The 18444-nt window shown below is 42.2% G+C and overlaps 1 protein-coding gene across 1 annotated transcript in view; it reads right to left on the bottom strand.

Annotated features, from left to right (window-relative positions):
- Nucleotides 1–13033: 13033 nt before the first annotated feature.
- Nucleotides 13034–18444, bottom strand: part of LOC124595291 (esterase FE4-like) — an 80038-nt gene continuing 74627 nt past the window's right edge. Inside the window, exons 10-11 of the mRNA XM_047133974.1 lie at nt 13733–13850; nt 13034–13501 (exon numbers count right to left, since the gene is read on the bottom strand). Coding sequence (XP_046989930.1) covers nt 13348–13501; nt 13733–13850 — 272 coding nt within the window. The 3' untranslated portion in view covers nt 13034–13347. The remainder of the gene's footprint in view (nt 13502–13732; nt 13851–18444) is intronic.

The raw sequence follows: 18444 nt of genomic DNA, 5'->3' as shown, positions 1-18444 counted from the left end.
TAACAGTTATAATTTTGAACTAATTTATACAGCAGCACCCACTGCCAAAGTAATAATAATAATAATAATAATGATACTAATAATAATATACCTAACTTGTCTGACGAAAGAAAGAAGTTTTTTATGATGTCGTTGTTTTGTACATACTTAAGCAGACTTTATGGCATGAAAAAATATGTAATCTGCCACTACTCTCCGTTTTGTCAGCCAGATATTAATATTACTGAAGTATTATCACTCACCAAGCCTCATTTTCTGAGGGAGGAAAACGGCATAATTTCTTCTTATGAAATGTCCTTCCCTCCATGTACTTCACACAAAAGTTAATTATAATACAAATTAAACTGCACTGTAAATATACATTAAATTAGAAAAACGATACTGCAACATGACTGACATCGTTTATCTTTAAAGAAAATCCATGCATTTGTTTTTCAATCGTGCAATTGACTCGATCACTCTATGACTGATGTCCTTAGCACCATTCTCAATGTTTTTTTCAGTTACAGGCACTGCCTTTGCATGAAGCATATTCTCCATCCTTGCCTTTCGAAGAAAGGTTTTTATTCGTTTTATTGTTGAGAAACAACTTTAAGGTGCAACTGTTGTACGACGAGTTGTTATTATTACTCCCATCAGTTCGCTTAACTGGGGATATGTGTCTATTTCTTCATTGGCAATATTTCTTTTTACTGTAATTATATCTTCGAACTACAATACATATTATCAAGTGGTTGTTACGTCACGTTACCCATGTTATGGCTTTCTGAAGAGTATGTCTTCATGTGGCATCATCCTACGAAAAAATTCTTGCAAAGTAAGAACTCAGGGTCTTTCACATTGAACAGATGGCCGCACCTATCTCCTTTGGTTTTGTCAGCTGCACGATCAGAGAGAGTAATTCCTTTTAAATACTCGATCATCCTCCCCCCATGAACCATGGACCTTGGCTTTGGTGGTGAGGCTTGCGTGCCTCAGCGATACAGAGAGCCGTACCGTAGGTACAACCACAACGGAGGGGTATCTGTTGAGAGGCCTGACAAACGTGTGGCTCCTGAAGAGGGGCAGCAGCCTTTTCAGTAGTTGCAAGGGCGACAGTCTGGACGAATGACTAACCTGGCCTTGTAACACTAATCAAAACGGCCTTGCTGTGCTGGTACTGCGAACAGCTGGAAGGAAGGGGAAACTATAGCCGTCATTTTTCCCGAGGGCATGCAGCTTCACTGTATGGTCAAATGATGATGCCGTCCTCTTGCGTAAAATATTCCAAAGGTAAAATAGTGCCCCATTCGAATCTCCGGGTGTGGACTACTCAGGAGGACGTTGTTATCAGGAGTAAGAAAACTGGCGTTCTACGGATCGGAGCGTGGAATGTCAGATCCATTAATCGGGCAGGTGGGTTAGAAAGTTTAAAAAGGGAACTGGATAAGTTAATGTCAGATATAGAGGGAATTAGTGAAGTTCGGTGGCGGGAGGAACAAGACTTCTGGTCAGGTGAATACAGGGTTATAAATACAAAATCAAATAGTAGTAATGCAGGAGTAGGTTTAATAATTAATAGGAAAACAGGAATGCGAGTAAGCAAGTACAAACAGTGAACGCGTTATTGTGGCCACGATAGATACGAAGCCCACGCCTACCACAGTAGTACAAGTTTATATGCCAACTAGCTCCGCAGATGACGAAGAGATTGATGAAATGTGTGATGAGATAAAAGAAATTACTCAGATAGTGAAGGGAGACGAAAATTTAATAGTTATGGGTGACTGGAAGTCGACAGTAGGAAAAGGAAGAGAAGGAAACGTAGTAGGTGAATATGGAATGGGAGTAAGGAATGAAAGAGGAAGCCGCCTGGTAGAATTTTGCACAGAGCATAACTTAATCATAGCTAACACTTGGTTCAAGATTCATGAAAGAAGGTTGTATACATGGAAGAACCCTGGAGATACTAGAAGGTTTCAGATAGATTATACACTACTGACCATTAAAATTGCTACACCAAGAAGAAATGCAGATGATGAACGGGTATTCATTGGACAAATATATTATACTAGAACTGACATGTGATTAGATTTTCACACAACTTGGGTGCATAGATCCTGAGAAATCAGTACCCAGAAGAACCACCTCTGGCCGTAATAACGGCCTTGATACGCCTGGGCATTGAGTGAAACAGAGCATGAATGGTTTGTACAGGTACAGTTGCCCATGCAGCTTCAACACGATACCACAGTTCATCAAGAGTAGTGACTGGAGTATTGTGACGAGCCAGTTGCTCGGCCACCATTGACCAGACATTTTCAGTTGGTGAGAGATCTGGAGAATGTGCTGGCCAGGGCAGCAGTCGAACATTTTCTGTATCCAGAAAGGCCCGCACATGACCTGAAACATGCGGTAGTGCATTATCCTGCTGAAATGTTGGGTTTCGCATGGATCGAATGAGGGGTAGAGCCAACGGGTCGTAACACATCTGAAATGTTACGACCACTGTTCAAAGTGCCGTCAATGCGAACAAGAGGTGACCGAGACGTGTAACCAATGCCACCCCATACCATCACGCCGGGATACACGCCAATATGGCGATGATGACTTCACGCTTCCATTCTGCGCTCACCGCGATGTCGTCAGACAGGGATACGACCATCATGATGCTGTAAACAGAACCTGGATTCTTCCGAAAAAATTACGTTTTGCCATTCGTGCACCCAGGTTCGACGTTGAGTACACCATCGCAGGCACTCCTGTCTGCGATGCAGAGTCAAGGGTAACCGCAGCCATGGTCTCCGAGCTGATAGTCCATGGTGCTGCAAACGTCGTCAAAATGTTCGTGCAGATGGTTGCTGTCTTGAAAACGTCCCTATCTGTTGACTCAGGGATCGAGACGTGGCGGCACGATCCGTTACAGCCGTGCGGATAAGATGCCTGTCATCTCGACTGCTAGTGATACGAGGCCGTTGGGATCCAGCACGGCGTTCCGTATGACCCTCCTGAACTCACCGATTCCATATCATGCTAACAGTCATTGGATCTCGACCAACGCGAGCAGCAATGTCGCGATACGATAAACCGCAATCGCGATAGGCTACAATCCGACCTTTATAAAAGTCGGAAAAGTGATGGTACGCATTTCTCCTCCTTACACGAGGTATCACAACAACGTCTCACCAGGCAAGGCCGGTCAACTGCTGTTTGTGTATGACAAATCGGTTGAAAACTTTCCTCATATCAGCACGCTGTAGGTGTCGCCACCGGCGCCAACCTTGTGTGACTGCTCTGAAAAGCTCATCATTTGCATATCACAGCATCTTCTTCCCGTCGGTTAAATTTCGGGTCTGTAGCACGTCATCTTCGTGGGGTAGCAGTTTTAATGGCCAGTAGTATAATGGTAAGACAGAGATTCAGGAACCAGGTTTTAAATTGTAAGACATTTCCAGGGGCAGATGTGGACCCTGACAACAATCTATTGGTTGTGAACTGAGGATTAAAAATGAAGAAACCGCAAAAAGGTGGGAATTTGAGGAGATGGGACCCGGATAAACTGACTAAACTAGAGGTTGTAGAGAGTTTCACAGAGAGCATTAGGGAACATTTGTCAAGAATGGGGGAAAGAAATACAGTAGAAGAAGACTGGGTAGCTTTGAGAGATGAAATAGTGAAGGCAGCAGAGGATCACGTACATAAAAAGGCGAGGGCTAATAGAAATCCTTGGGTAACAGAAGAGATATTGAATTTAATTGATGAAAGGAGAAAACACAAAAATGCAGTAAATGAAGCAGGCAAAAAGGAATACAAACGGTTTAAAAATGTGATCGACAGGAAGTGCAAAATGGCTAAGCAGGGTTGGCTAGAGGACAAATGTAAGGATGTAGAAGCGTATATCACTAGGGGTAGGTGCAAGACAGATACTGTCTACAGGAAAATTAAAGAGACCTTTGGAGAAAAGAGACCATTTGCATGAATATCAAGAGCTCATATGGAAACCCAGTTCTAAGCAAAGAATGGAAAACAGAAAGGTGGAAGAAGTATATAGAGGGTCTATACAAGGGCGCTGTTTATGAGGACAATATTATGAAAGTGGAAGAGGATGTAGATGAAGACGAAATGGGAGATACATTGCTGCGTGAAGAGTTTGACAGAGCACTGAAAGACATAGGTCGAAACAAGGCCCCGGGAATAGACAAAATTCCATTAGAACTACTGACAGCCTTGGGAGAGCCAGGCCTAACAAAACTCTACCATCTAGTGAGCACGATGTATGAGACAGGCGAGATAAAAAATGGCTCTATGCACTATGGGACTTAACATCTGAGGTCATCAGTCCCCTAGACTTAGAACTACTTAAACCTAACTAACCTAAGGACATCACACACATCCATACCCGAGGCAGCATTCGAACCTGCGACCGTTGCAGCAGTGCGGTTCCGGACAGAAGCGCCCTTGAACCGCTCGGCCACCGAGCCCGGGCCAGGCGAAATACCTTCAGACTTAAAGATGAATATAATAATTCCAATCCCAAAGAAAGCACAACAATTCCTGACAGGCTTGTCCCTAGCGGAAAAGAATTTCCTGCTGAACTATAGCACGTGATAGAAGTGTCGGAAAGATGTTGGCGACATTTTACCATATACGGACCATGGAAACATGTACAGCAGAGCAACGTTTTACCTATTGATCTGATTACCAGTCACTGCAATGAAAGTTCTGTACCAGTTTTATCCGATTAACACTTATTCGATAGGATTGGATACGATGGGTAAATTGATGCAAGTGAAGACGCGAGAGATATTGATAATTTCTGAGCTAGTATGTGACTTAGGATCTACAGAAGTGTCTGAAGGAGAGCATCACCTCTTCTGCAATAAGAGAAGTACAAAGTGAAACACAGACAGGCGAAGTCTAACTATCGCTAGGTAAAGCATAAGCAACGAAATGCTGGAAGGAAATATTGATTCCACATCCTCATATTCAGAAGTTAAGCACATTGGATCTAATGAGATGGCAAAGTTCTATGTAAGCAACAGTGGCACTTTGCTGAACGGTACAACTTGTGTGATAGCCCGGACGAACTTCGGCCTACCAGATACAGTCATGGGTACCAATGTACTTCAACTAAGCCACTCTATGCTGCATTGGCGAAAGAAGTATATCCATCACAAAATGTAACATATCTTAACAACACCCTAAATCATGACATCATTTGAGCTTTAGATACACTAGTAGGATCACAGCAAGGGATAATTTCCATGGGACAAATGTTTCAATCAATTCAGCAATGTCAACGGAACCGACGACTAAACATCATAATATCGGCATTACAACCACGAGTTTTGCCGGGATTCTCATAGCAATTTGCGTACTTCAGTTGTGTTCAGAAATTCATTTACTGGACCAAGCGACACAGCAGATAATTGTTGAGAGGTTTACTGACATAACGTGCAAATCATAGAGTAAGAGAAACCGTAAATTTGTGATAACTTGTAAGGACAGAAGTACGAATAACATAAGGAAACTTTAAAAAGGGTTCTTCAAACCAGAACTTAACAATAATGGTATAGGATTAATGGTACAAAAGAAAGACCCATGTAGGTCATCTCACGTGAGCAAAAATGTTGGAGTAACTGGCAGATGGTACTGTTATATATATGTAAATGTATGCGATTTTTGCAGAGGATTATCAGAGAGAACACTTTTAAGACGACTGTTTTGGAAAAAGAGAGGAGTGCCGCGTCACATAGTAATTTCAGTACAGAAGCTGAAAATTTTTAAAGTTCTACCGATCGAGCTCAGAGCATAGGAAGACAGTTCGGAGCTGGTGTAGCAATCAGAATGTCAGCACGGCGTACTGCCGATGTAGTAGTAGAAAGATACCAGGCTCCCTACGAGGAAGGGAAGCAAAAGAGCAAACACCGTAATTCAACATCGCTGGGCAGCGTGAAGTAACACTCTATAACTTCAAGTGCCAGAACACCACTGCAGTAGTGAATCGCTGCAGAGAGGCACAAGCTCAGCGAGCGAGAATAATTATTGATCAGAATAGTTATAGCTCTCTTGATACTCAACAGTTTAAACTTCAGATACATTTGATAAAGGCCTAATAAAAGGGCTGATCTGGGCGTGTACTTAATAAAGTTCTGTTTAGGCAACATGAGCGTCTTTCCACAAAATTACTGAACCACCACAGCGAAGCTGCGACCGCTGATCGTAACAACAAAGGAGGAAAAATTTGATCATGTACCCAAGGCCACAACATCATAAGCGTGGACTATTTAAATAATGTAGCTTTCGGAACTCAAAGATACATTCATTCATACTTTCATTCTGCCCTTATCACTAGAAGCAGAGAGCATGAGAATCTATGGAGTTTCAGTGTAACCGTGACAAGTTCATCGATGGTAGTCGCTTGCTACCTCCTCTCTGACTTGAACGGTAAGACGCAGCCAAGTTGATGCAAGCCACAGACACGGTCCGCTTTTGTTGCTTACTGGGACATTGTGGATGAGGAGAAGACTGAAGCGCTACAGTCCCTCCCCCCACTGAGGGTCAAACGCAGCTGATCAGCAAGATGTCACCTTCACGGCATACAGATGTGGTACACTGGTGGATGACCAGTGTCTTAGGAAATGGTCAGTACATCTGACTACCATGCAGCGGGCCTGGATTCGACCTCCGGTCAGGTCGGAGAGCTTCTCTGTTCGGGGAGAGGATGTTTCGTTGTCCTCATCATTTCTACATTGCCGACAGGCAAACCGCCCAGTGTGTCGTCAACTGAGAAGATTTGTAACTCGGCTGCCGTCACTGCCGACCGATCACTTCATTTCGTTTGAAGGTCTAATCTTCACGACAAATGACTCCTGGACCACACAGCTGGCTATCCTCTGCTACGCACACTACTGGCTGCCTACAAGATTTCTAAGGTGCAGGGCCGTACTGTACTGCAGAACTGCAGGAGCTGCCCATCTCCACGTCGCCGCCTGCCGACAACACTCGCCCACGACAGTCTGACCTGCGGCTCTGACGTCACTACTCATTGACGGGGTGCGCAAGTGCTTCTTCGCTGCAAGCACTGGTACCCGGCCAATGTGCGAGGCTATGAGGGAGATTTATAATTTCGTAAACTCATCCTGGAAAATAAATGTTATTGCAGATGCCGCTGTGTCACCAGCCCCTCTGCTCGATACTCTCCACCAGATAATATTAGGCACAGAATTAACTAGAAAACAGAGGTGAACAGCAATAAAATCCTAAGTTCAGATTGGAATATTTATCGTAAGGATAGGTTAGTCACCAGTCGTGGCGGCATCGTTATTTCAGTTAGGAATTCGATAATATCTAACGAGGTTATCACGGATTCCGAATGTGAATTAATCTTGGTGAAGTTAAACATCAGATGTCGGTAAAAATGGTAATTGGATGCTTTTATAGACCACCTTAGTCGGGAGATGTACTGGTACTGCGTTTCAGAGAAAACTTGAGTCATATCATTAAAACCCCTCCTGATCACGCTGTTGTAAAATGGGGTGACTTCAACTTCCGTGTTATAAGCTGTGAGTGTCATGTTATTAAATCTGGTGTCAGAGACAGGGATTCGTCCGACGTCATTGAGAATATCATATCCGAAAATTACTTCAAGCAGATAATTAGAGAACAAAGTCATTAGGGTAATGTCTTAGACCTCCTAGCAACAAACGCACATTAACTTATCTAATCAGTTAAAGCAGAGGAAGGTATCAGAGATCACAAGCCTGTAATAGCAGCTATAACTACGGCTATTAAAAAAACTTAGCGAGGGTGACAGAATACAAATTGTGAAGTATCTCTAAGACAGTCAACAGCAAGTATTCAGTGCTGAGGAAGAAGATGTGGAGTAAAAACGAAAAAAAAACTGAAATACATGATTCATCTTTAGACAATCGAACAATGTCTTAAGGGTTGCCAAAGACCCATTATGCTGTAATAGCCGTGTTATAAAACTGCTACGTAAACAAGGAGAGCCTCATCGCAGATTCAGTAGAAGTCAAAACGCACATGAAAAAACAAAAGCTGAACGAAGTGAAAGTGAGTGTAACGATAGGAATCAGAGAAACGTTCAATGACTCTGAAAGTAAAATTTAGTCAGGCAATGCGACTAAAAACCCTAAGAGGTTTTGGTCTCATGTACAATCACTGAACGGGCTGAAATCTTCAATTCAGTCACTTAGTACCATACTAGCGCCGAAATACTGAATTCTGTCTTCGGAAATTGTTTAACTGCGGAGTCGCAGATACTGAGATAACCGACTTCGAAACAGAAAAGCAGTGTCAATCGCTTAATCGTTGGAAAGGCATCAGGATGAAATGAGACACCTCAGTTTTCTACAAAGATAATGTGGAAGAACTACTAGCAAAAATTTATTGTAGATCGCTGGAGCAACGAAGGGTACCTAGGGACTGGAAATGGCGCACGTAATTTCTGTTTCCAAGAAGAGTCGTAGAAGAAGTGCACATAATTATGGGCCCATATTCTTCACGTCAAATTGTTGTTGATTATGGAAAATTATTTATGATCAAGAATTATGACACTTTTGAAGAAAGAAAATCTCCTCTACATAAATCAGCGTTGATTGCGCAAACAGGAGTCCTGCGAAACCGAGCGAGCTCTGCTGCCCCATGAGACCCTTAGCGCTGTGGACAACGGCACTCATGTTAATGCTATGTTCCCCGATTTCAGGACGACATTTGGCACCGTCCCACTGTTCCGTTTAGTGAAAAAAATACGAGCTTCCCGAGTACTGGAGCCGGCCGCAGTGGTCCTAGGTTGTAGGCGCTCAGTCCGGAACTGCGCAACTGCTACGGTCGCAGGTTCGAATCCTACCTCGGGCATGGATGTGTGTGATGTCCTTAGGTTACTTAGGTTTAAGTAGCTCTAAGTTCTAGGGGACTAATGACCACAGATGTTAAGTCCCATAGTGCTCAGAGCCATTTGAACCATTTGAACCGGGTACCGGAACAGAGTTGCGACTGGATTCAAGACTTGCATGAAGACACAATCAACACTCCACTCTTAACAAACGGAATCGACAGATGTAGAGGTAATTACCGGAGTACGCCAAGGAAATGTGATAGGACCGTTAGTATTTACGATATATGTAAATTATCTAGAAAAAAATGTCGAATCTCCAAAGGGTATTGCCGAATGAAACGATTGTCTACAAGAAGGTAACAACACTATAAGACGCTACCGATTTGCAAAAGTACCTGATTAATGTTGCGGCGACTAGCAGTTGGCCCGAAACGTCAATAAAAATGTGACATATTCCATGCACTCAGGGGACAAAATCCACTGCCGTACAACTACACTATTGAAGAAAAGTTGCTGGAAACAATATCTACCGTAAAATATGTAGGAGTAACTATCCGGAGAGAACTTAAGTGGAATGACTACATACAGTAAATAGTAGGAAAACCAAATGCCAGACTGAGATCCACAGAAAGTATGTTAAGGAAATGTACCTTATCGACGAAGTCATTGTTCGCCCAATTATTGAGTATTGTTCATTAGTCTGGGACCCTTACCAGGTAGGACTGATGAACGAGGCAGAGAAGATCCAACTTAGAGCCGTGAGTTTCATTACAGAATCGCTTAACCAGAGCGAGAGGTTACAGAGATGCTCAACAAACTCCAGTGGCAGACATTACAAGAGAGGCATTGTAAATCACGGAGAAGTTTACTATTAAAATTTCGAGAGAATATTCTCCGGGAAGCGTCGGACAACACAAAAATGGTTCAAATGGCTCTGAGCACTATGGGACTTAACATCTGAGGTCATCAGTCCCATAGAATTTAGAACTACTTAAACCTAACTAACCTAAGGACAACACACACATCCATGCCCGAGGCAGGATTCGAATCTGCGACCGTAGCAGCAGCGCGGGTCCGGACTGAAGCGCCTAGAACCGCTCGGCCACAACGGCCGGCGGGACAACACATTACAATTTCCGACATACAACTTGCGAAATGATGACGACGGGAAAATTCGAGAAATTAGAGGTAATACAGAGGCTCAACGACAATGGTCGTTCCTACGCGCCATTCGCGAAGAGAACAGTAAGAGGAGCGCTGTTGTTGGTACCAGAAATACCCTCCGCGATACACAGGCAGGTGGCTTGCGGAGTATTGATATAAGTGTAGTTTTAGAATGCATCGATGGATCATTGAGCGCAGAAGAAACGGATCTTGTGTAGGCGCTACAGGAACAGCCTTCACAATGACACATTTGTTAAATTATGACAAGTAACTGACAATCGCAATGCCTATATTGTGTTCGTAAGCAATGTAACATGTAAGGTCCCGAGTTCGAGTCTCGGTCCGGCACACAGTTTTAATCTCCCAGGAAGTTTCATATCAGCGCTCACTCCGCTGCAGAGTGAAAATCTCATTCTGGAATGCAACATGTTATTTTACAAAAGAAAAAATGATGACATCAGTTGTTACTACCTTTGTGGCAGATGTCCATGAAGCTGATCTTGTGTTACAGCAGCCAGAGGTCGTCTTGTAATTAAATGTACATATGTAGGTGTTCACTATACTGCGAGCTAAGCAATTGAAAGAAAAAAGCACACATTATTATGTTTTAAATTGTATCTACGCTATGACTGTTTGTATTCTTGCAGGGATAAAACTGATTTTGACCATTTTGAAATACATGTGGCAGGGTCATCAATGTAAACTTGGAGATGTATGTTGAATTTAGTTAAGAATATAGCGCTCCTAACTACCCTCACCTAGAGTTCAGTGAGCAATAGTTTTACTGTAGATATGCAAGACCCGCTAAAGTGCGATAGTCCATTTAGCAGCCTACATGCTGGCTTCATAATAAGTCATTCAGTCATAAACTCATTAATTGTTTATTTATTTATCTCTACTACCATGTTCTATATCCCAACCAAGCTCAAATTCTACACCCTCAAAGTATTACCTCTTGATTTGCCTAGAAAGCCTTATACTTCCACATTCGTCTTCCCGTTTGCACATGCATTCTCTAACAGCTAATTAAATTCTCAATCTCCGCTCAAAATGTAAGAGCATTTACGCAAATTCCATACCTCTTGTGAAACTGATGCCTGAACAGCTGCGTGTCCCCACTGCTCTGCTGTCTCAGGCTTCTGTCGCACATGTACAATATTCCATCACACTCCCAGCGCCACATTCTCTATGTCCTGCCCTAAGACTCTCTTCGTAACTCATAACTCTACGATGTAATCCGTCTACACTATCAGCTGTAGCTCTGCCTGCCACATTATTATATGGAGATCCCCGTACCCTTCTCAGCCACCTCTCCTTTTCAGCCTCCACTTATCGATCAGACGCATCCCATTTAAGCATCATGCCATGCTCCCAGACGTAGATGCTTCCGCTCCTTCTTAACTTTATGAAAATTGTCAATCGAAAAGAAGCATCACCAATTACATAAGAACACCATTTACATCATTACTGGCTGTGATTTTTGTAGGAATACCACCAGAAGAAACACATTTGTTGAATATTACTCTCATTTTTAATCGTTGTAAGTGTAGAAAAGTGTATACTTTAATACAGTTCGCTGATATGAGATTTCCCTGACTCCTTCCCTCCTCTCATCAATACGCAAAGAAACAATCAATTAAGAAAAAAATATCCACACTCAGTTCGTCTGTTTCCAACGCTGGCAAAGCGTCATCAACAGTCAAAAGATAACGGCCCTGCTATTGCAAGAGGACCTGCTTTGGCCACTGTCAGACTATTATTTACTGTTTTATGCAGAATTTGGGTTTTAGTGCTGGTTGTGAAGCTGTCGTATAACTGTGATTGCTTACGACAACCCCACAAGCACTCCACACTGCTATTCGGTAGTTGTTAAACACTCATTGGTGCTGACTGCAGCTCCTCTGCCCCCAACGGTCTGAGTATCTACTACTTGATCATGAGCTCATTTGTTGTCCACGCTACAGAATAGGAGGAATCTTTTAAAGATGTATGTCTACTGAGGGTATATATCACAAGAATTTGCCCCACGTGCAAATATTCTGTTCCCGTTGAAGACGCTTCTATATGAGGTCCGTACCACCTGCCGCAGCACGTAACGAGGGATACCTCTTACAGCGCTTTTACACAACAGCTCAACCGGTACGGCTGTTGTGCAACATTATGGCCAGGTGATACCCCTAACATAGGTGAAATGTGCAAAACAAAGAAATAGTTCCAACTCATCTGTTTTAACGTCCTTTGTTGTTCCCTCATGTGTGACAGGTTTCGAGCACTGTGCGTATTTTCAAGCACATGTTTAGAATAGTGATGGATATATATCGCAGAGGTATATTACGGGTAAATCCATAATGAACGTTGCAGCCAAATGACAGGTATAGGGTCATAGGTGAAGTAGCAATCCTGTGTGAAAAACAGCATGATATGGCACAGTCTGTCCATACAATATTGGAACTACATAATTTAAGTTATCACCTAACTATCTATGCCCTGGTTGGTCAATTCCTACTTGAATGTCCGTGTTCATGGCTATGCTATAGTAGGCTAGCATCAGTACGATGGCAGCTCATGAGATTTCCTAATAAAATGAAATACAACACAAGTAATCTGTCAAAGGCCTTGTCACGCTTTTTTGTATTATAAAGGTTTCACTGTTTCGAATTTGCTATCTAGAAATTGAGTATTTCCTCTTCTACAAAAAATTATTATTACTGTTATTGGCGCCTTGTATGTAAGTCTTTTACAAAATATGGATCGTGATGCTTGTGCCCTACAACTGTACAAATAGTATATTTTCTGTGAAATAGCATGACTACAGTAATCTGTAGGACGACAATTATCCATGCACCATCAAATCATTGCAGCAGAATTGTTTGGTTTCAAACACTTTTGCTCATAAGTTACATGTAAATAGTTATTTTTAAATAACTGTACATTGAAGTTTTCAAAATAAACTGAGCTGAAATAACTGTTATCTCGGTATGATTCGACAAGCAAAAAACAAAACGAGGAGGTTAACAAAATTCATGTCCATAAGGTATTCAAGAGTATATTAATTTCATATTTCTTACAGAGACGTAATCAGAATACACGGTACAATTAAAAAAAAAAGAGGCTCACAGTATAATTATTATCTCTTTGATAATGCTTGTTAAGAAAGGGTAAGCTACAAAACTTAAAAAATTAGCAGGTTTGTAAAACATCTATGTCTCTGAGGACTACAATATCAATATAGCAAATCATACATAATAGTGTACTGAAACTGCTGCTCTTGGAATTTTCATTTAAGCAACTTCCATCTCGTACCAAATCGTTAAATGTGGTCATTAGTGGCACATAGAAGGTATTTAAGGCAACAGCTTGTGCCAAAAGGTCATGTAGGGTTCGTACAAGTTAGTTTTGAGGCTAAGAGGTCCATTTATCTCCAGATAGTAAGGTGAAGATTCATCGTACTCCTTCCACGTCTCTGTCAGTATGGAGGTCTGTTCCGGCGTCGGATTGCTGAAACAGTAACAATCATATGAGTTGGTCACAAGGTCGTGTTTAATTCACAACACTCTAATGGAGCCATCACATACATCTACATCATTTCCAGTATGAAAAGTATGACAACTCATGGATGAGTAAATTATATGGACGTGTTGTCATAGAATTAGTTTATCAGACGTTTCATTTTCTTTATAACAACAGTCTACTAAAAAAATCTGAACCTTTAGCAAGAAGATCACTTACTCATATTTAGCGAAGTTAGTCCACATTGTTGTCATCTGAGCTTGGATTACACCTTCATCCGAATCAGGATCCAGATCTGTTGCATGCATGTATTTCACATCATCGTTGTGAGCTGCACCTGAAAGTAAATGAAAGGCATGTAAACAAATATAGTGCAGGTTTGGTACAGAAGCATACTCATTATGAATTCTTATAGTCGAGTGTAAGAGTTATTTTGTTCTCAGCTACGCAAAAGAAACAACATTTATGAAGTACTGGTATTTATAAGTAATAACTTTTTAATTTCTTATAGTTCATTAATGAATACCGTGAAGACTGCAACACCGAGAAGGTCTCATGTGACTGAAATAAACTCTATGCCACATAATAAGCACATGAAAATATATAATTTTAAGTTAAGACTAAAGAGTCCCAACTATGAAAATTCGGTGCAGTGGGAAGTCTCCGTGTACTGCAAGCAGAGATTCAAATCGTCATGGTATGGATTTAGAGAAGGCCTGAAAACCTGAAAATGCTTCTGGGGATCTTCTTCCATTCTCTTTGTTTGTAAAACTACGTAGAATCAGTAAGTCGCCAGTCGACTGTGACAAACATGATGTCGACCAGCTGCGTTACTGTCGTGTTCGACAGCCTACCTGTCAGGCGAACTTGCAGGACGGAGAAGCAGTGACTGGCACACATTATTCTCTGTAAAAGGAGTACACAATTCTGGCTACATACGCCGTTGCGTTAAGGATGATCAGTAAGTATCCTGTGCTCCAAATCCTTGCTAATGAAATGGATCCTGTTTACTCACGATACGTATGGGTCACATCACATGTGTATGTGATGTTCAGCTGAAGTTATGTTTGCATATAATAGTGTCGTTTCTGAATGATGCATCAAATAGCGACACGACAAACTTTGTTATATGAAATTGTTAATGTTCTGCCACTTTAATGATCGTATGCAACAGTATTTCATCTGTTGGACATTCGTATTAATAAGTTTATGGTTGTTTATTTGCACATGTATGCTTGTTATTAATTTATTGTCGTATATATTCACTAGTTGCCCGATAAACGGTGAGATGTAGCGTACTGTGGTGAGCGTCACTTATGGTGCGTTGGGTGCAGCACATTTCTACATCTGCATCTACATCCATACTCCGCAAGCCACCTGACGGTGTGTGGCGGAGGGTAAATTGAATACCTCTATCGGTTCTCCCTTCTATTCTAGTCTCGTATTGTTCGTGGAAAGAAAGATTGTCAGTATGCCTCTGTGTGGGCTCTAATCTCTCTGATTTTATCCTCATGGTCTCTTCGCGAGATATACGTAGGACGGAGCAATATATTGCTTGACTCCTCGGTGAAGGTATGTTCTCTCAACTTTAACAAAAGTCCGTACCGACATATTGAGCGTCTCCCTTGCAGAGTCTTCCACTGGAGTTCATCTATCATCTCCGTAACGCTTTCGCGATTACTAAATGATCCTGTAACGAAGCGCGCTGCTCTCCGTTGGACCTTCTCTATCTCTTCTATCAACCCTATCTGGTACGAATCCCATACCGGTGAGCAGTATTCAAGCAGTGGGCAAACAAGTGTATTGTAACCTACTTCCTTTGTTTTCGGACTGGTTCAAATGGCTCTGAGCAATATGGGGCTTAAAATCTGTGGTCATCAGTCCCCTAGAACTTAGAACTACTTAAACCTATCTAACCTAAGGACATCACACACATCCATGCTCGAGGCAGGATTCGAACCTGCGACCGTAGCGGTCACGCGGTTCCAGACTGAAGCGCCTGGAACCGTACGGCCACACCGACCGGCTTGTTTTCGGACTGTATTTCGTTAGGATTCCTCCAATGTACCTCAGTCTGGCATCTGCTTTACCAATGATTAATTTTATATGGTCATTTCATTTTAAATTACTCCTAATGCCTAGTCCTCGGTAGTTTATGGAATTAACTGCTTCCAGTTGCTGACCTGCTATACTGTAGCTAAATGATAAAGGATCTTTCTTTCTATGTATTCGCAGCACATTACACTTGTCTACATTGATATTCAATTGCCATTCCCTACACCATGCGTCAATTCGCTGCAGATCCTCCTGCATTTCAGAACAATTTTCCATCGTTACAACCTCTCGATATACTGCAGCATCACCCGCAAAAAGCCTCAGTGAACTTCCGATGTTAGCCACGAGATCATTTATATATATTGTGAATAGCAACGGTCCTACGACACTCCCCTGCGGCACACCTGAAATCATTCTTACTTCGGAAGACTTCTCTCCATTGAGAATGACGTGCTGCGTTCTGTTACCTAGGAAATCCTCAGTCCAATCACACAATTGGTCTGATAGTCCATATGCTCTTACTCTGTCCATTAAACGACTGTGGGGAACTGTATCAAACGCCTTGCGGAAGTCAAGAAACACGGCATCTACCTGGGAACCCGTGTCTATGGCTCTCTGAGTCTCGTGGACCAATAGCGCGAGCTGGGTTTCACACGACCGTCTTTTTCGAAACCCATACTGATTCCTACAGAGTAGATTTCTAGTCTCCAGAAAAGTCATTATACTCGAACATAATACGTGTTCCAAAATTCTACAACTGATCTACGTTAGAGATATAGGTCTTTAGTTCTGCACATCTGTTCGACGTCCCTTCTTGAAAACGGGGATGACCCGTCCCCTTTTCCAATCTTTTGGAACCCTACGCTCTTCTAGAGAAGAAAGGGGCACGTTCCTCCCGTACTCAGTGTAAAAGCGAACTGGTATCCCATCAGGTCCAGCGGTCTTTCCTCGTTTGGGCGATTTTAATTGTTTTTCTATCTCTCTGTCATCTATTTAGATATCTACCATTTTGTCATCTGTGCAACAATCTATAGAAGGAACTACAGTGCAGTCTTCCTCTGTGAAACAGATTTGGAAAAGGACATTTAGTATTTCGGCCTTTAGTCTGTCATCCTCTGTTTCAGTACCATTTTGGTCACAGAGTGTGTGGACATTTTCTTTTGATCCACCTACCGCTTGAACGTCAGACCAAAATTTCTTAGGGTTTTCTGCCAAGTCAGTACATAGAACATTACTTTCGAATTCGTTGAACGCCTCTCGCATTTGACGACCGCGCGCCCAGTATTACAGAAGTAGTGCCGGAGGACATACAGTGCCATATGTAATTTTACTTTTGTTCGAAACAGGCTTATGTCTGTTAAAGTTATTTTATTGGTCTTGACGCAGCCGCTGGGCTAAGACATTTTTCATTGATTAGTGTTTATGTAAGGAATATGTTATCGCTTGCATAATTTTGAAGTTTATGTGTAGATTGTATCACTGGTCTAGATGTTATTTTGGTCATTTTTAGGACCTCTGAAGAAGGCTGTATTATTATAGACGAAACAATGGTCAAGGTTTAAAATAAACATAATTTAGTGCAACTGGGGTGTGTTTTCCATTCGAGACAATTTCGTAACGGTTGTTGTTGTCGTTGCCATGATGAAAATAAGGTTTCCATTTCCCCGTCACATAATCAATGTATTATTATGGGGCTTTGTAGCCATACACTTACACCACTTCGTCCTTCATTCACGCTTCTCTGATTGCACTCGAAACGTCATCGTCACCTAATCACTGTGTCATATGAGATATACTATAGCCCTACACGAAGAACAACTCCCTACGAACTGCTGCGGGGTTGTTGCCTTACAGATGAAGAAAAGGAATTACCGTACAATACCGCACTTCATAAACTGGCTGCGATTTTTTGTTTTGGCTCCTCTGCTGGCTGCTGCGAGGCTGTGCGCGGGGATTTTAATATGTTCCAGGACTGCAGGTATACAGGATGTACATAATTAGTATTCCAGCTTCAAAACGCTGTAGAAAGGGCACCATATCTCAGAATGACTTCAAATTTGAATAATATGTTCTTGACGCACTGAGGAAAGTTACAGGACAAAAAAAAAATTACCAACAATGGCTTTGTAAGCGTCTTAACACATGGCAGATAAAATGCAATACGACTGCTATGGTTTGAGTTGCACGTTGTGCCGTCTGTACTATTCAATGAGCATCACTACAAGCACGGTATTAAACGATTGTCTCACTGATAGTTAGATAAGCCCACCCACCAAGGCAAGTTCGTACCACATTCAATAGAAAAAAAATCAGTTTTTAACTGTCCTGAAGCCAGAAACCAGTTACAAAGCAAAGTGAATGATTTTCATTGTCCTGGGACCAAAAACCGCTTACAAAGCAACAATGAAATCAATATTTAACTTCACATCAGTGGCACAAGACATGTTCAATGCGCAATCCACCGTTTTCTCTTACAAGTTGAAATCGAGAAACAGCATGATCTACAATGGACCGGAGGGTCTCGGGACTCTCGTTCAGAATGCGTTGCGCAATGCGTGCCTAAGTTCGGCTACGTTCGTTATTGGATCACTGAACATATCTTTCAGATAACCTCGCAACCAGAAGTCACATGGATTAAGAACAGTTGATCTCGACGGCCAGGCTGTAGGGAAATGACGGCTGATAATTCTAGCATTTGCGAAATGCCTGCAGCTTCACTGGCTGTGTACTGCCCGGACGATCGCCACCTTGCATACAAACAATCCAACCCTAACATCCATCCAGTTGAAGGGTTGGAACGAAGTGTGTGCAAAACAGTTTCACAGCGTTTTACCTCTGACGGTACGCGTAAGAGGACCCGCAGGACTCATCTCCTT

The sequence above is a fragment of the Schistocerca americana genome, chromosome 2 (assembly GCF_021461395.2).
Source record: "Schistocerca americana isolate TAMUIC-IGC-003095 chromosome 2, iqSchAmer2.1, whole genome shotgun sequence".
Taxonomy (NCBI): Eukaryota; Metazoa; Arthropoda; class Insecta; order Orthoptera; family Acrididae; genus Schistocerca; species Schistocerca americana.
This window is presented reverse-complemented; position numbering and strand designations above follow the sequence as displayed.